We start from the raw sequence: 20,171 nt of genomic DNA on the forward strand, positions 1-20,171 counted from the left end.
CACAAAAAACCCAGAATGTTTATATTATCCCATGCCTGAATGGAATATGTGCAGACTCATGTTACATCATTCTAAACCATCTTGAATCATTGGCCTTGAGTTATGAAAAAAAAAATCAATAAAATAACCCATTAAAAAAACACCTGTAAAACATTTGCATGCTTTCCCACATTTTTCCTGGGCTGATCAATACATGTGCACACATTACAATTGGTAGATTTCTAATGATGGAGGTTTAACATATTGATTACATTTCTTGGAGAGCTGAATAATGTGCCTTTTTCCTTTGTAATTATTGAATAGTTTTATAATGAATTCAGAAATGTTTCGTATCAGACTAAAGACATCTTTTAAATGTTGAAGAACTCTCAGATCTGGTGCCAAACAGTGTCTTGTGTGAAGATTTCTGAGGACTTAAAGTCTAAGAACACAATTTAAATTCCTGCTGATGACAACAAAAATAAAAACTAAGCATCGCTCAAGCTGAATATTCTCTACTGAAAATTGTGTTTTGAGAAAATCTAAGTCACAACATTTTAGATAACAAAGCAGTCTCAATAATTAATTCATGTAATATGAAGTGGAATTCTTTAGTGGGAACATTTAAAACCTACGTTTCTACTTTTTTCAGTTTTTTTTAAAACCAGGAATGAAGAGCTTTATTTAAAAGAATATTATTCAAAAACTTATTTCCCAATGGAGTAATCTTATAAATGTATGTATTCCCAAATGACTACAAAACAAAGAAAGAAAAATATTAAAATAAAAACAGAACTAAATTAATAATGTTAATGTGGCGCTGTGGGTTGATGCGCCAGACTGCAAAGTCATTTGAACTGCAAGGTTGCAGGTTCAAACTCACCAGCTGTTTCTTGGAAACCCTATACAGAGTCGCTATGGGTCGGAATTGACTCGATGGCCCTTAGCAACAACAACATGACAACAGCAATGAGACTTCATCCAGGTTATGGCATCTGCTCTATATTCAGTTGTATTGCAAGCTCTGTCAAGGGTAAACAATTTTGAGCTCACTACACCTCAAATAAAATAAAATAAAACGTGTGAAAGTTAGAACCTGTGTAAAGCAGAAACCTGTCAGAGAAGGAGACTCAAATATTTTCCACTAAAATGATTGCTCTATCTCCTACTGTACTGGAAAGCATATGCAGGCAGAGAGAAGTTTCAGTCTCATTCTGTTGTTGGTAAGCGCAGTTGAGTCAGTTCCAATTCATTATAGGGTTTCTGAGGAGCAGCTGGTAGGTTTGAAACGCTATCTTGCAGTCCAAACTGACCCCTTGGATCTAGTGCCTATCCTATAGTGCCACACCAGGATTCCATATGGCTGTTGTTGTTAAGTGCCCTCGAGTCGATTGCTGCTGGTGGTGGTTATGTAACGTGGAGTCAGTCCAGACTCACAGCGACCCTGTACAGGGTTTCCAAGGCTGTAAGTCTTTATGGGAGCAGAAAGCCTCATCTTTCTCCTGCGGAACAGCTGGTAGTTTTGAACTGCTGACCTTAAGGTTTGCAGTCCAATTCGTAACCACTATGCTACCAGAGCTCCTTTCGAGTCGATTAGGGGGCTTCAAAACATCCATGGGAAATTGTAATGAATGGAAATGGAATTGTTCTATGAACTTTTGATGCCCCCTCATACTCGCACATTTCCTGTTATTTAGTTACCATGGTGTTGGACCCCAACTCATGGATACCGCATGTCCAGTGGAAGGAAATGTTGCCTGGCCATCATCATCCCATGACTGGTAGTGGACTGGATCATTGTTCTCTATAGAGTTTCCATTAGCTGACATTTTGGAAGGAGATCAACAGTCCTTTTTGCTTAGTCTGTCTTAGTCTGGAAACTCTATTGAAACATAAATAACATCACAGCAACACACAAGCCTCCACTGATAGACAGGTGCAGGAGATGGTCAGGAATAAAATCCAGGTCTCGCTCATGAAAGACAAGAATTCTACCATGGAACCACCAATGAGTCCTTCTTACGGTTTCTAAATCACACTAAAAGGGAGGTGAGTATCATTGTGAGCATATGTGAAGTTTGCTGACTTAGTTTTAAGTCCCTAAAGAAAGTTCCATTTATTTTTTTCCCTATCACATCTTTCTTACATTAAGAACTTTACAGGAAGAATAATTTAGTAGTGATTGTTTGTTGTTGTTGTTAAGTGCTGTCAAGTTGGTTCCAACACACAGTGACTCTGTATAGGGTTTCCAAGGAGTGACTGGTGAGTCTGAATTGCTAACCTTGTGATTCAAATGACCTTGTTGTCCACTGCTTATCCTACAGTGCTATAGGAGATTAAAAATAATAGAGACATTCTAGTGAATAGCAAGTCCCCAAGACATATTGCTTAGCAAGCCGAAAAAAAAGAAGATTCCAAAAATGTGCTTAGGAAGGATGACAGATTGTCATGTGGGTAATGTATAGATATTTGGCTGTATTTTCTTTATATTTTTATTAAATTACAAATTGTGTCTTAGATAGGCAGAGAATCCTCTTTTGAACTTCAAACAAATACAGACATGTAGATTCAAAGCTGAAGATTGTATCTGTCATAATGGAGTGTGTTTTAAAATACATGTTTCAACCTGTAACTAGCAAAAATTCCTATAATATATATAATGAAGATGGCCCTTGTGAAGCATGAACATATAAGATAGAGTCCCAAAGAAGGAAGCTACCACTTTTCTTCTTTTTGGTTTGGGGGTAATGGGTGGTAAGTAAAGATGAACAGAGGAGGAATCTAAGATTACGTGGGACACACAAGGTCTTTATATGCAAACTTTTTAAATGATTAATAATAAGGCAAAACTGTGATGCATTTGATTTTTTTTAGAATTCACACCTTCTCAACTAAGAACACCATGGTCAAAGGCGATAAATAACAGAAAGGGAAAAGATATTTACAGCATGTAATATCTTTTAGGCAAGGGAGGGATCAATATTTAGAAATAAAAGAAACTGCTAAGAAAACAAGAGAAAAAAACAAAACAAAACAAACAACACAATTAGACCAAGAGCAAAGAATAGAAGTAATAAATGTACAGAAGAGGAAAACTAAAAAGCATACAAAATAGTAGTGATAGGAGAAATTAAAACTAAAACGATGTAGCTTAATGTATACTGGTGAGGCTATAAATATTTACAGGACCAGAAAGTCTCATCTTTCTACTCCAGAGTGGCAGGTAGATAGATGTAAACTGCTGATCTTGTGATTAGTAGGCCAACTTGTAACCCACTAAGCTACCAGAGCTCCTTAAAACAAAATAGACATGCCAAGTGTTGGAGAGGGTGTAGGAATATAGCAACCCTCATATACTGCTAATGACAGTGTACTTGTTAAGTGCCGTCGAGTCGATTCCGACCCATAGCGACCCTGTATAGGGTTTCCAAGGAGCAGATGGTGAGCTTGAACCACTGACGTTGCAGTTCAAATGCCTTTGCAGTCTGACGCATTAGTCCACAGAACCACACCAGGATTCTTATGGCAGTGTAGACTGAGATGTTATTGTTGTTAAGTGCTGTGGAGGCAGTTCCTACTCATAGAGACCCTGTATAGGGTTTCTGAGGAGCAGCTGGTGAGTTTGAATTGCTGACCTTGCAGTTCAGATCGACCTTGTGGTCCAGTGTTTACCCTACAGTGCCACAGCAGGACTCCACAAGTAAGACGGAAAGAATAAATAAATAAAAGAAGAGTCTCACACTGGCCAATGAGGACAGTGTGCTTTGAACTAAAACCAACTGCTATTGAGTATATTCTGCCTCATGGCCACCCATGTCATGTGTCAGAATAGAACTGTGGCCCATAGGGATTTCAATACTGAAGTTTCAGAAGTAGATCATCAGGATTTTCTTCCAAGGCATCTCTTGGCTGGACTTGACCCTGAAACTTTTTGGTTATAACCACTTATACCACCCAAACGGTTTCATTAAATCATCTGTAACTGAATTCCAAAAAGGGAGAAATATGATTCTTGTTCCAGATACACTGTTGGCATACACTGAGGTTGCATCCATATTTAGTAACTGGAGTTTCTCAGGACTTCCAACAGCCTCATGTTATATACAACAGGATACCTCAATGACTTGACTCTGTTCAACATTTACCTATTTGATCTAATGCTACATTGCATGTTGCTTTGGGTCAGGGATTCAGGTATTAGAAAACTATGTGTTCAGTGGCATGCGTTTGCCTCTAACATGCTGTCAGGTTAAGAGCAACTTTCATTCATTTGTGTCTTCTACATTCCCCAAATACTACATGGCATCTAAACTTCCCAACCAAACCCATGTTAAATATGTATGTTATATGTACATATTTGGCTGTTGTCTCTATTAGGGGTCAAAATGGGTGACAAAGATGACAGCCATATGGAATAGATGATATTAGAAACATCATCACTAAGAGAAGTCCTCCGATGCTCGGAATCTGTTGAAAGTACTTTATCATGAACAAATAAAATTGTCAAGGAAGACAATCACATCTCTTCAGCCACCATGACTCTACTTACCTTCTCTCCTTTCAGAAATGTAATCCGTGAAGAGTCTGAGTTTCTTCTCTCTTCAAAGTCCTCCATGACCTGAGCGGAATGGCTCTGAGTATAGCACCTCACAGACGACTCATAGCTCAGGTCCCCGCTACGAATGATAGGAATGTGCAGGACACCATCCTTCTCCTTCACTAGGAACAACTCCTTGGCAAACTGCATGCTGGGCACTAGGTGAGCAGACAGAAAAACAGAAGCAGCGTTAGTATTTACAGAGTGGCCACAGCCCGATCATCACTTGATTGCCAAATCACCATGGAATATTGGCTTTAAGGAATGGTTACTGCTCTATAAGAAAAATGTTGATAGAGCATTGATTACCCAAAAGTTATAGCTTTCTTCCTAAGGCTACAAGAAGGAAACAGCAGTGCAAGGCTGACAGATAAATAAATGATCACTTATACTGGTTCTGGGGCCAAGGTGACAATAGGGAAGAGTGAGGATATTGGTAAAAAAAAGAGAGAGCATGCCTGGTCTCCAGTGGTACTGCTCCTCACCTATGGTCTTTTCACATCTTCCTATTTTCAAAAGAAGCCAGAAAGCTGGATTTTTATGTGCTACCTCCTGAAGTTTAAACTAGCCACCAATTAAAGTAGTAAAGAGAAATTACACACAGGCAAAAAAAATTGGGGTCAAACAAAACACATCCATGAACTGGATTTGGTTAGTGGGTCCCCAAGTTTGTGACTGCCGCTTTATAGTTCTTTAAAAAAAAAAAAAACTCACATGGCCTCATGGGGTTGTTGTTGATTAGTGTCGTCAAGTCAGTTCTGACTCACCAAGAAGCGCAGCTGGTGGGTTAGAACCACTGACCTTGTGGTTAGCAGTCCAGGGTTTATCCTACAGTGCCACATCAGGACTCCGTTTAGGAGAGTTGTTGTTGTTGTTAAGTGCCATAGAGTTGGATCTGACCCATAGCGACCCTGTACAGGGTTTCCGAGGCTGTAAATCTTTACGGGAGCAGAACGCCTCATCTTTCTACTGCGGAGCAGCTGGTAGTTTCAAACTGCTGGCCTTAAGGTTCACAGCCCGATTTGTAACCACTACGCTACCAGAGCTCCTTGTATCATAGTCAAATTGTGGTTAAAACAAGAGTTTTGGAGTGAACAAACCTGACTTTCCACCCCAATTCTGCTAGTTATTAAATGAATACCGTAAGACAATTTACTAAAAAGTTATTTTGAACCTTGGTTATTTCATACACACACAATCTTTGTCATGGAATTGTTTGGAGGATTGAAATTAATGAGATAATATATGCAGGGCACTTAGTATCTGATATATAGTAGGTTCTCAAGTGTTGAGAGCAAGTATTACATTATAGTTTGAGTTTGCCTCCTAATTCTCAAATTCTTAATATGAAAGATCACTTTACTTCCCAGAATGCCTGCTCCATAAGACATGTCCTTTTTACAGACCAACATGTTGTTGGCTGCTAGTTACCAACATCTTCGGGAATAAAGCAATGGGGTAGCTTTCCCAGTTGTATGTCAGAGCCTTCTCAGGCAGAATCATTCTTTGGAGTTGTAGGATGCCGACCCTAAAGCTGTGTCTCAGTTATCAAATACAGTTACAATAGAAATACCACAAATGGTGATCTTAACAGACAGAAATTCAGTTTCTCACAGTGTAAGAAGCTTGATGTCCCAATTCAGGATGCTAACTCTAGAGGAAGGCTTTTTCTCTGTTGGCTCTGGAGGAAGGTCTTGTCTTTTTTGGAGCTTCTAATCCTGGGCTAGCTTCATGTGGCTTGACATCTCTCTTCTTCCATCCCTGTTTCCCACCTGCTCGTTTAAAAGCTTTCGTATTTCAAAGGTGAACGTAAGATACATGCCTACACTAATACTGTCTTGTTAACGTAACAAGGAAAAGTCATTACCAAATGGGATTTGAATCACAGTTTCAGGAGTTAGGATTTCAAACAGATCTCTTGGGGACTCAAGTCAATCCACAAGAAACTATATTCACCTATTTCCTGGTCCCTTCCTGTATGGGCCCTGCCAACCTGAAAAGAATGAACATAAGAGGTGAATATGTACCCAAGCACCCTACCAAGTCTTAAGCACTGTCAGCATGTGGAAAGCTCTGTTTGTTTCCCAGCTGTTCAAAACTTTTGGCATTAGCCAAAAAAATAAATAAAACAGACTTACCATCTGAACTAAGCCTATTATCAATGATTATTAAAGAAAATACCAGACGATACCTCTTAAAAGAACACCCTATCTAAAGGAAAATCAGCGGCTTTGGCATTAGGCCCTGCACATTATCCAGTGTGGATTCTGCCATCTGTTGTTGAAAGGTGGTGTTAGTGACATCATCCCACCCAAGGGAGACAAGAAGAGAGCTCTTTGCCAGGTAAAAAGCTACATGAACAAGGGAATTTTCTGCCTGTGACGGACCACCGCAAGTGCTGGCCTGACAGGCATCAAGTAAGGTGAGAAAGTTCAAGGCTAAATTGGTAATGTTTAGGTTTGGCTTTGTTTTGTTCATGGTGGTGGTTATGTGCCGTGGAGTCGGTTCTGACTCATAGCGACCCTGTACAGGGTTTCCGAGGCTGTAAATCTATACAGGAGCAGAAAGCCTCATCTTTCTCCCAATGGAACAGCTGGTAGTTTCAAACTGCTGACCTTGAGGTTCGCAGCCCGATTCATAACCACGTGTTGTTAAATGCCATTGAGTCTGTTCCGACTCATAGCAACCCAACATACTGGGCTTCTGAGGCTTGAAATCTTTGCAGGATCGGAAAGCCTCAAACCATTGACCTTGTGATTAGCAGTGCAGTGCTTAATCAGTCAAAAAGGATTCTTGAGCCGTAAAAGACATTGCTTTTCCGCTTTTTTTTTTTTTTTTTTTTTTTTTTGATGGAGGAGTCAGTGCAATGGCTGGTCTGTATTGGAAAGAAGAAAACTTTCCAGCACATTTTGAGTGAACTGGTTCAGGGGCTCAGTGGACTAATTGGTGGGGCACCAGCTGGTAATGGGCTTCCAGAGTTGGGGCACTGCTGGGCCTCACCTTTGTGCTGCCAGAACCAGGTGACAAAACTGTTGCCCTCTTCATAGCTGTACCCCCACTGGTAATTTGTTGATGGCAGGGACTGAATGAGGTCTTCCTTGGTGCCTGCAGCCACCTTTAGAGGACACACATTATATGGATCTCGTCCTCCTCTCTCTAGCTTGTTGCCTGCTAACCATCAGGCAACCAGAATATCACGACCAGAAGTTATCAAGCAAAGTGGTGACCCCACTGGGCCTGTGTGGCCAGCTCTGCAGTTGTGGGAAGTAACCTGGAAGCCACCTAACCTATTTCTCCTCTTTAATAAGATATTAATCCTATCTCCTATTCCTAGCTCTAAAAGAAAGAGGAAGAAAGAAACAAAAACAGGAACTTCCAGTGACTGCCTGCCTCAAAATAATCCCTGCCTTTAAGAAGCCCCCAACTCAGTGGGTGACCGACCCAAGAGACAATGGTAAGATGAGGTGAGTGCAGAAACAGATTTATGCACAACATGTTTTTGTTGTTGTTGTTGTTATGTGCCTTTGAATTGGTTCTGACTTATAGCAACCCCACATAGGGTTTCAAGGAGTTGCTGGTGGGTTTGAGCCGTCGACCTTGTGGTTAGCAGTACCAGTGCTTATCCAACAGTGCCATACCAGGACTCCTCAAGGTGTTTAAGTAATACAAAGTAAGAGCCTAGCCCAGGTCAGGAATTGTGTTAAGGGCTTCCACATACATTATATAAGAGACTTCTCTCAACAACCCTATGGTGTTGCTTTTTGATGCTGTCCAGTCAATTTTGAGTCACAGTGACAAAGTACAACTGCCCCATGAGATTTTCTAGGATGGAGTCCCGGTGTAGCACTGTAGGATAAGCAATGCATTGCTAACTGCAAGCTCGGTGGCTCAAACCTAACAACTGCTCCTCGTAAACCCTATACAGGGTCATTATGAATTGGAACTGACTTGATGGCACTTAACAAAAATTCTTTAAGGTGCCATGGTGGTGTTTTGGGTTAGGCATTGGGCTTCTAACCTCAATTTTGGTGGCTCTAATCCACCAACTGCTCTTTGGGAGAACAACGAAGCTGTCTGCTCCCCAAAACATCTATAGTCTTGGAAACCATATATAAAGTTGCTATGAGTTGGAATCAACTTGATGGTAGTGGGATTTGGTTTTTTTAGTCTTTTTTTTTTTTTTTTTTAAGCTTCTTATTATGAGTTGAGCAAAGCTTTACAGAGCAGATGGCCAGTTTTATATGCAATAAGTGATACACTTCATTTCATCTCAATGTAACATCATTTATCCCATTTACTCCTTGTGTTTCTTTTTTCCATTCTCCCATTTTTCCCAACCTTTCTGCACTTTGTCCTTGGGTAACTGCTGCCAGTTTGATCTCAAATCGTTGTTCTATGGTGTGCATACCTCACTAGTATTGTCATCACCACCCCACTTATAGATCTACCTATTGCTTGGCTGAAGGAGCTCTGGTAGCGCAGACGTTAGGAGTCGGGCTGCTAATCTCATGGTCAGCAGTTCGAAACTACCAGCAATTCCGTGGAAGAAAGATGAGGCTTTCTGCTCTTGTAAAGATTTATAGCCTCAGAAACCTTATGCAGGGTTGCTATGAGTCGGAACAGATGGCACACTACAACCACCACCATTGCTTGCCTGAAAATTGAGCCATGGGAGTGAGCTCAGTTCCAGACCTGAAGGGTGACCAATGACTATAGTCTAGGGGTTCCTTCAGTGCCTATCTGACCAGTAAGCTTCGTCTTTTTTTTTTTATGATTTTGTGTTTTGTTGCACATTTTCTCCCACTCTATCTAGAGCCTTCTAATGTGACCCCTATACTACTCTGTAAGCCACACAATTTTAGAGCAATTGGGAGTGGTAACCGGGCACCATCTAGTCTCCTGATCTCAAGGTTGTGGCGATCGATGGTCATGTACTCCACTGGATTATTTCCTAGCATCTTCAATTTTCATCATTCCTTTTCCTTCTAGATAGAGAGAGACCAGTAGTTGTACCTTGTTGTTACATGCCATCGAGTTGATTCTGACCCAAAGCGATCTTGCATAGTTTCCAAGGAGTAGCTGGTGAGCTTGAACCACCAAGAACCTTGCAGCTCAAAAAACTTTGCAGTCTGATGCATTAGCTCACAGAGCCAGTATCTTCGATGGCTTCTAATGAGCTTTTAAGATCCCATTTTCTACTCACCAAAGTAAAATATAGAGCATTGTCTTTGTATACTATGTTATACCAACTGTTCATGGTGTACCCTGAAACTATGATGCTGAACCTTTATGAGAGCAGACTGCTGTTGTTAAGTGCCACTGAGTCAGTTCCAACTCACAGCAACCCTGGATAGGGTTTCTGAGGAGTGGCTGGTGAACTTGAACCACCAACCTTGTGGTATAAACAGATCTTGCAGTCCAGAGCATTAATCTGCAGCATCACACCTCGACTCTTGGAAACAAATAACTGGGTCTTATTTTTTACAGAGGCATTGTTGTTGTTAAGTTCCATCAAGTTGGTTCCAACTCATCGCAACCTTGTATAGGGTTTCCGAGGAAATCTGCTGAGTTTGAACCACCAACCTTACAGTTCAAGCTGACCTTGCAGTTCAAAGTGACCTCGAGGTGGAGTGCTTATCCTATGGTGCAACACCAGGAGTCCACTTTATAAGAGAAAAAAGGCTTATCTTTATCCTGTGAGTGGCTCGTAGTTTCAAAACAGAGCCACGGGGTGGGCTCATATTGTTGACCTTGTAGCAAACAGCTAAGTGCTTAATCATTTCACCACCAGGGTTCCTAACTATCCTAATAACCACACGAATCATTGCTGTCTAGTCAATTCTGACTCCTACCAACCCTACAGGACAGAGGAGAACAGTCCCCACAGGGTCCAAGCAAGTACACTGCCAAATCATTCTCCTGAGTAGTGACTGGTGGGTTTGAACCACAGACCTTTTAGTTAGTAGCCAAGTACTTTAAGCACTATGCCACCAAGTCTTCTAACAACTGTATTACCAAAACCAACCAGACTACTGTCATTGAGTTGATTCTCACTCATAGCAATCTTATAGGAGGGCAGACTTGATTTTTAGGGTTTCTAAATGTACATTATAAATCTTCAAGGGGGCAGAGAGCCTCATCTTTTACCTATGATGCAGTTACTGGGTTTGAACTGCCAATGTTGAGGTTAGCAGCACATTGCTTAACCCACGGCACCACAAGCGTTCCTTAATAACCTTGTTATTGTTGTTGTTTTTAGGTGCTGTAAAATTAGCTCTATCCTCAACATAATCAAGAGCATATATACAAAACCAACAGCCTACATCACTCTTAATGGACAGAAACTGAAAGCTTTCCCTCTGCGAACGGGAACCAGACAAGGATGCCCTTTGTTACCACTCCTATTCAATATTGTGCTGAAAGTCTTAGCCAGAGTTATACTGCATAGGTCCATTATTGAAATTAAAGGCATCCAAAGAGGCAAAGAGGAAATAAAACTCTATTTGTAGACGATATGATCCTATACATAGAAAACCCCAAAGACTCAGTAAAAAAAACTATTAGACCTCATCAAAAGATTCAGCAAAGTGTCAGGGTATAAGATCAACATACAAAAATCAACTGGATTTCACTATAGCAACAGCAATAATGATGAAAAGGACATTAGGAAAGCAATACCATTTACAATAACCATGCAAAGGATGAAATACCTAGGAATAGACATAACCAGAGAAACAAAGGACCTATACAAAGAAAATTACAAAACACTAATAAAAGAAACCAAAAGAGACGTACAAAAGTGGAAGAACATACCATGTTCTTGGATAGGAAGACTCAACATTGTGAAATCGTCAATACAACCCAAAGCAATTTACACATATAATGCAATCCCAATCCAGATTCCAGCAACATTCTTTAAAGAGATGGAAAAGACATTTACAAACTTTATATGGAAAGGAAAGAGACCCAGGATAAGCAAAGCACTGCTTAAGAAGAAGAACAAGGTTGGAAGCCTCCCCGATTTCAAAATCTACTACATGGCTACATTGGTCAAAACAGCCTGGTATTGGTACAATGAAAGATACACTTATTAATGGAACAGATTCGAGAATCCAGAAATTAACCCATCCACATACAGCCAACTGATTTTCGACTAAGTGTCTAGGTAAATTGCATGGGGAGGAGATAGTGTCTTTAACAGATGGTGCTGGCAGAACTGGAAAGCAATATGCAAAAGACTGAAACAAGACCTTTACTTCACGCCCTATACAAAAACTAACTCAGCATGGACTAAAGAACTAAATGTGAACCCCAAAATTATGAAGATCATCAATGAAAAAACTAGGGACAGATGTGAGGGTTCTAATATGGGGAATTCCAAACATTTTGAAAAGTATACAAACAAAAGTAGACAAACTAGATGATTGGGACATACTAAAAATTAAAAATGTATGTGCATCAAAAGACTTCACCAAAAGAGTAAAAAGGGAACCAACAGAATGGGAAAAAGTCTTTTGCAATGATACATCAGACAAGGAACTCATTTCTAAAATATATAGGAAAGTACAACACCTCTACAAGAAAAAGACAAATAACCCAATAAAAAAATTGGCACTGGACATAAACAGACATTTCACCAAGAAAGAGATCCAGGAAGTCAACAAACATATGAAGAAATGTTTATGATCACTAGCCACTGTTGTTGTTGTTATGTGCCGTGGAGTCGGTTCCAACTCATAGTGACCCTGTACAGGGTTTCCAAGGCTGTAAATCTTTACGGGAGCAGAATACCTCATCTTTCTCCCGCCGAACAGCTGGTAGTTTTGAACTGCTGACCTTGCGGTTCGCAACCCGATTCGTAACCACTATGCTACCAGAGCTCCATTAGAGAGATACAAATAAAAACAACAATGAGATATCATCTCACACCAGCAAAGATCAAAAAAGTAGAGGACAATAAATGCTGGCAGGGATGTGGAGAGACCGGGACCCTCCTACACTGTTGGTGGGATTGCAAAATGGTCCAATCACTCTGGAAAGCAATATGGTGCTTCCTCAGAAGGTTAGAAATAGAAATACCTTATGATCCAGTAATTTCTCTACTTTGTATTTACCCATAAGAAATACGAGCCATAACACGAGTAGATCTATGCACACCAGTTTTCATAGCAGAGCTATTTACAATAGCAAAAAGATGGAGACAGCCTAAGTGCCCATCAATTGAAGAATGGATAAACAAAATGTAGTACATGCACACAATGGAATACTATGCTACCTTGAAGAACAACAAGGAAGCTGCAAGACACCACATAACATGGATGAACCTTGAGGACATTATGCTGAGTGAAATTAGTCAGTCACAAAAGGAGAAATACTGCATAGGACCATTATTGTAAAAGACTAAGAAAAAGAACCCACCCTAAAATGGGGAAAAAATTACATATTTGCTGATCATCAGGATGTATGGGATGAAAGGAAGGGAGGGAGGGGAAGATGGAGCACAGGGTAGGGAATAGACACAGGCTAGCTTGGGTGCTGGGGGGGAGGGACGGGGATCAATACACAAGAAGGGGGAGGGGAATGGAAGAACATTGCTGATGGGAGAACAGTTAGGCAGGTTTGCATGGGCTAAGTGGGACGCAGTTAAATGATGATGTATGCACAACCTTAGAACAACAGGGCTCCGAGATAACAGCAATTAAGGCATGGTTTGAAGGGATAAAAGAGGGGAATAATGTTAAGATGCTTGGCTGTCTTTTGAATCTTGGTTTCTCTTGCCTACCATTGTAAAATAGACACTTGAGGCGGAGGGAGAAAGGAATAGCCAGAAACATCACTACAGAAAGCTTGTAAGTCAGTCTTCAGCCTACAACTGATTGGAATACCTTAAAGGGGGCTAGAAGTTGCCCAGTAAAAGAGCCTTCCTGTGGAGCCTGTACATTGCATAAGACCATAGGTGGAATCCAGAAACCCATCCAGAATTGTCTGAGGTAAGAAATTTCCACGGGAAAGGACAAGTAGACCAGTCTGGAGTGGCTAGAAGAACAGAAGATACTTCATGAAAGAAAGACTGGCAGGGAAAATCTGAAACAATAACAGCAGTCTGACTGATTACTACAAGAACAAGTAAGCTGTTTGCCCGGGAGCCATCAAGACAAGTGGTCAAGACCCCTCAGAGCAAACTCCCTTCCAAGTCTAAGACTCAAAGGGAATACATGAGCAGGCATGTGGTCTGGCTGGTGACCATGTTGGTCACCGATAAGGGAAAGAGGGGGAAAAAACAGCAATGAAGTTGGGATCTACGTCTGACCACATTCAACAGACCCCTGTGAACCTGGGCAGAGTCGTGGAAGGCCAGAAGTATGGCAAGATGAGGGGACTCCTGGGCCTAGAGGCAGTGACATGGCCACAGAGGACTAGAGTGGAGAGTGAAGGATTCAGCTGATATGAAGTGAGGGGAGATACACAAGAACACCCATACTTGCAGATAGTACCCACCTGACCTGGCTTGATAGCTGGATGATTAGAACTCGACTAGAAGAAGAAAGAAGAGAGGTGGAAAAAAAGAGTAACCTGCTACAATTTGATGAACTTAACCTTTGCTTATGGATGTAGTAGCTCAAAAAAGGGAACAAATCTTTACAGCAAGGTTCACTCTCACCCACTCGGTACACAGGATTGATAGGGATAGGCAAACTTAGACACTGGCTACCCAAAATGGGGAGGGGGGCTTTGAAGGCAAGTAGTGACTGGCTTACAAGCTTTCAAGAGGAAGCCTAGTTCCAGATGGGGCAGGGGATGCTAGAATCTCCACTGAATGATTTCCAATCCATTGGGACCCAGCTGGCGAAAGGAAATGGGGATAAGACTCTTGTGGTACAATAGTGAATAATTACCATCAGGACTGACTGTGAGGGTAGGAAATATAGAGGTACATGTTTTTTGACAAAAAGAGGGGAGTGATTGATTTTGCAGCCCAGGAGCAGAGGTCCCTGGGATCAAGTGAGAGAAGCGGAGAGTGGGACCCTACCCAAAGAGGCAGTGACACCAGGGATGGAGACAGAGACGATGACATGGACAGATGGGGACACTGAACTCAGGGAGGAAGAGGGGCTGTGTGCTGACGTCTGTGGGGCTGGCCTCTGAGGTATACCCTTTGGTTATTGGATGATGCATGGAGGGGATTGTAATCATTGCAATGAAACGAAGTGATGATTGCAATGAAACGAAGTGATGAATGTGGAATTAATATTCTCCCATGTAAACCTCACAATAAAAACTTAAAAAAGAAAAAATCAGTTCTAACTCATAGCGACCCTGTATAGGGTCTACAGTGCTTATCCTACAGTACCACACCAGGACTCCCTCTTAGGTAGGAATCATTTCTACATGAAGTGAGAGTGCGGGTCCTGGGCGTCAGGTCTGTCTGAGTTAAATGCTTCTTCTGGCTCCATGCTGATGTTGCACAAGGACACAAAAATGGAAACTGCTTCCGAATAGCTTTTGGGCTTGCACTGAGTATAACACACTTAACTAACAGCCCCTCTGGACCTTTATCATATATGACTCAATTTATAGTTATCTTTTTTCGTAAGTGTAAGTTTTATGTCCCCAACAGATTGTCTGACTCTGTACTCTGTAGGCCACACAACTTTAGAACCTGTTTCAGATATTGAAGATCTTTAATACAGACATCTTACCCTGCTAATCCTTTTATTAATTGACAAAATTAATGTAAACACCAATGCCTGGAATGTGATGGCCTGTTTATGGATAATAGCTAAGTTGGAGTTTTAGGGGAAGTTATTTTTCTGGCTAGCCATTTGAACTGCAAGGTCGGCAGTTCAAGCTCAATAGCTGCTCCTTGAAAACCCTATACAGGGTCGCTATGGGTTGGAACTAACTCGACAGCACCTCACAACAATTTTCATGAGTAGATACAACACATGGTTGCATAAGCACGAGTAGTACGGTGCTGGAAGGACTCTGAGACCTTGGTTGTCTTGCTCAGTGTCACTCAGGCCCATGCCAGCCTTCAATTCCAGGTGCCAGAGCAAGAGAGGAAAGTTGAAAACAAGGAAATGTTTGGAGATGAGTTACTTAGATGATTTAAGGTTGAACTCAGGCCAGTGGAAAAAAGATGAAAGGAGTTAAGATTAGTTCCGAAGGATGAAAGTCTATTTAAAACGGATTTTAAGTGACATAAAGCATTGTAAAAAAGAGGATTGTTATTGTTGTTAAGTGCTGTTGAGTTGGTTATGACTCATACCAACCTAGAATAGGATTCTCAAGGATTGGCTGGTGGGTTTGAACCGATGATCTTGGGGTTAGCAGTCTAGAGTTAATCCTAAAGCACCACACCATGACTCCAATAAAGAGGGTTTTGTTGTTGTAGGTGCCGGTGAGTCAGTTCTAGCTCATAGCAATCTTATGCATGACAGACCAAAACACTGCACCATCCTCACACTCTTGTTAAGCTTTGGCCCATTGCTGCTGCCATTATGCCAATCCATTTCATTGGAGGTCTTCCTCTTTTTTGCTGATTCTCCACTTTACCAGAATAATGTCCTTCTCCAAGGACTGGTTCCTCCTGACAATAATTTCAAAGTATGAGACAGGAAGTCTTGCCACCTTGGCTACTAAGAAGCATTCTGGATGAACTTCTTCCAACACAGATTTATTTGTTTGTTCTTTTAGCAGTCCATGGACTTTAAATATTCTCCTCCAACACCATAACTCAATTGCATCAATTCTTCTATGGTTTTCCTTTCACATGCAATGTGACACCACCGAAAATCCCACGGTTTGGGTCAGGCTCACCTTAGTTCTCAAACTGGTATCTTTGCTCTTGAACACTTTAATTAAAAGTCTAGTGCAGCATATTTGCCTAATGCAATACTTCATTTGATTTCTTAACTGCTGCTTCCATGAGTGTTGATGGTAGATCCAAGCAAAATGAAGTCTTTGACAATTTCAATCTTTTATCCATTTATCATGATGCTGTTTATTTATCTAGAGGTGAGAATTTCTGTTTTCTTTACACTAAGGTGTAACCCATACTGAAGGCTGTGATCTTTGATCTTCATCAGTAATTATTTTAAGTCCTCTTCATTTTCACCAAGCAAAGTTGCGTGTCATTTGCATATTACAGGATATTAATGAGTCTTCCTCCAATTCTGATGGCATGGTCATCTTCATATAATCCAATTTCTTGGATTATTTTCTCAGCATACAGATTGAATAAGTATAGTGAAAGAATACAACCTTGGCACACACCTTTCTTGATTTTAAACTATTCAGTATCTCCTTGCTTTGTTCAAATGACTGTCTCTTGGTCTATGAACAGGTTCCTCATGAGCACAACTGTTCCAGAATACCCATTCTCCACAATGTTACTCATAGCTTGTCATGATCCACATAGTTGAAAGCCTTTGCATAGCTAATAAAGTGCAGGAAAACATAATTCTGGTAATCTCTGCTTTCAGCAAAGATCCATCTGACATCACCAATGACATCCCTCATTCCACTTCCTTGTCTGAAACCTGGACAATTCCCTACCAATGTAGCATTGCAGCATTTTTTGAGGGCAGTAGTCAGTTAATGGTGGTGGTGGTGTGCTGTGAATTTGGTTCTGACTCATATCGACCCACATAGGGTTTCTGAGGCTGAAAATCTTTACGAAAGCAGAAAGCCTCATCTTTCTCTTTCAGAACAAGCTGGTATTTTCAAACTGCTGACCTTGAGGTTAGGAGCCCAACTCGTATCCACTGTGCTACCAGAGCTCCTTAGTCAGCTAATACTGGAACATAAATAGTTATAGCGGTCCATAGGTGGTGCCAAGCATTTGTGTTCAACAGTTAAACTAAGAATTAATGGCTTAAACCTACCCAGAAGAACCACGGAAGAAATAGCCTGGTGTTCTGCTTCTGTTAAGAGTACATACAAGCACATCCTAGGCAGCAGAACACTTTGTAACACAGACAAACGGGAATGGACTCAACAGCAACTAACAAAATCTACAATATAGAGGGCAGTGTTCAGCTAGCCAGGCCATGAATGGTACAGAATAAGAAGAGAAGACTGGATGTGGAGCGATCTGGGATTTACTCTGGCTCTGTGGCACATCATCTCCATGGAGTCTTGGGCTAATTATTAAACCTCATTTTCACAAATTGAAGAGCTGTTGTAAGGATTATCATGCATGTATATGTTGAAAGCATTCTACAAAAATTAGCTATTACTAGAAATAATGATCACTAACAGGAATAACCATTAAACACTACAATGGATTACTGAAATAAGCTTTGGGATTTCTTTTTCTGAGATAAAGTCTTGACTAAGTACATATTACTGTAGCCTCCTTGCAAGATGAGACATGTTTTTGTTTAACACATTAATTATCTATGTGCATTCATAATACCTAGGAGTAGAATACTGAGAAAATGTAAATGGAATCTTCAGTGCAGGACAGTATGTATTACTAGAATCTCATTGGCAAGTGTGGCCCCTAGTCACTCTTTACATGTGGAACTGAACTTGCTCTTGTGGCTCAATTTCCAGCAAAACAATAGATAGGTCTCTAAGGGGAATAATACCACTAGTGAGAAGAATCAACCTTAGAATAATAAACCATTGGAGATACAAAGGGCAGCATTCACCAGAAGACAAAGTTAGGGAGGGTTAGGAAAGAAGGAAGAAAACTAGAAACACAGGGGTTAGGAAAGAAGAAGGAATAAAACTAGATACGCAAGGAGGAAGTAATATCACATGGGAGGAAGTGATATCACGTGGAGGAGATTACAACCAAGAGGAAACAAAATGTGTATGACTTCTTGAATGCAAAACTAATAATCTGCTTTGTAAGCCTTAACCAAATTCACAATAAAAAGGTAAAAAAAAATTTAAAAGTACCTAAGTATATAAGGGAAAAAAAGAAAAAGAAAAAAAAAAGCTCTGGTAGCATAGTGGTTATGAGTCGGGCTGCGAACCTCAAGGTCAGTGGGTCAAAACTACCAGCTGTTCCATGGGAAAAGATCAAGCTTTCTGCTCCAATAAGATTTATAGCCTTGGAAACCCTATGCAGAGTCACTGTGAGTAGGAACCAACTCCACGGCACACTACCACCACCACCAAGGAAGAAACGAAATATATCAGGAAGTAATGAAATCTACTATGTATCATATACTATTATTGTTAAGTGGCACCAAGTCAGTTCTGACTCAAAGCGACCCTGTATAGGGTTTCAAAGGAGCAGCAGGTGGGTTTTAAGGGCCAACCTTGTGGTTACCAGTCAGTGCTTATCCTAAAGTGCCATACTAGTATTCCAGCACATATAAAGTTAGATATGTTCACATATTTTATATAATTTAGTCCATACAGCTATCTGTGAGGTTGGCATATTTTTACATTATTTATAAAGGAGCAGGATGACATGCAGTAAAGCAAAACCTCTGGACTAGGGCCACAGCTCTAGGAAGTGGTAAAGCTGTAATCTGATTTCAGGGCTTCTGACTTTGCATTAACTTCCCACTTCATCAGGACACACACACATATACGAACCTCTCCTTTCATACAAAATAAAATAAAATAAAATAAGTAAGTTTTTTCTAAAATAAAAAGAACCAAATTTCTTTCTCTCTTCTGTATTTCACTAAGGAAAATAAAAATCCCACAGATATGGCCATAGGGCGATACGGAAAGAATAGATTTAGAATCACAAGTCTATGTTTCAGTTCCTCTATATGCTAGACTTTGGATGACAATGTTTGCCTCCCTTGGATCTCAAACTTTCTCATCTACAAATTGGGGAAATAACAAACAAACTATGGCAATATGAACTAATGACTTCATTTTAATAGGCTGTGAACTCTGAGATGGAGTCCTGGAATAAGCGCTATAGGATAACACTGGAACACTAACCACAAGATTGGCAATTCAAACCCACCAGCTGCTACTTAGAAACTCTGTTCAGGGTCTTTATGAGTCCGAACCAACTCAATGTCACTTAACAACACCAACAAACTCTGAGATGACATGCAATATATAAAATAGTATAGTTGTTATAATCTTGTTCATGGATAAGAAGACACCATTTTCTGAAACATAATCCTAAATCAAAGATGTAAAACTATAAAATTTATAGGAAAAAAATTGGAGAAAAATTTTAAAATCTTGGGTTAGGAAAGGATTTCTTAGCTATGACACTAAAAGCATTATCCAAAATGGAAAAACTGAACTGATCAAAATTTAAAACATCGGCTGTTTGAAAGACACTGTTAAAATAAAAAAAAAAGACAAGCGACAGACTGGTATAAAAGATTTTAAAAATACAAATCTGAATCTGGAATATATAAAGAAATCTGATAATGCAAATAATGGAGGTGGGTGGAATCCCATAAAAAATCGGGAAAGTGGTCATACCAAAACCAAATTCAATGTGGATTAAAAACTTAAATGTAAAACCTAGAACTATAAAGATCATCAATGAAAAAACAGGGACAAACTTAGAGGCTGTGGAATATGGTATAAATACACTGTCAAGCATAATTGAAAACAAAAATCAGTAGAAGACACAATAGATGACTGGGACTGCCTA

General features: G+C 40.4%; 1 protein-coding gene across 1 annotated transcript in view; it reads right to left on the reverse strand.

Annotated features, from left to right (window-relative positions):
• FRAS1 (Fraser syndrome 1) overlaps nt 1–20,171 on the reverse strand; it is a 797,189-nt gene that overhangs the window by 103,712 nt on the left and 673,306 nt on the right. The window contains exon 59 of the mRNA XM_006872899.1: nt 4,529–4,734. Within this exon, the coding sequence (XP_006872961.1) occupies nt 4,529–4,734 (206 nt within the window). The remainder of the gene's footprint in view (nt 1–4,528; nt 4,735–20,171) is intronic.

This window comes from Chrysochloris asiatica, unplaced genomic scaffold (assembly GCF_000296735.1).
Source record: "Chrysochloris asiatica unplaced genomic scaffold, ChrAsi1.0 scaffold00214, whole genome shotgun sequence".
Lineage (NCBI taxonomy): Eukaryota > Metazoa > Chordata > Mammalia > Afrosoricida > Chrysochloridae > Chrysochloris > Chrysochloris asiatica.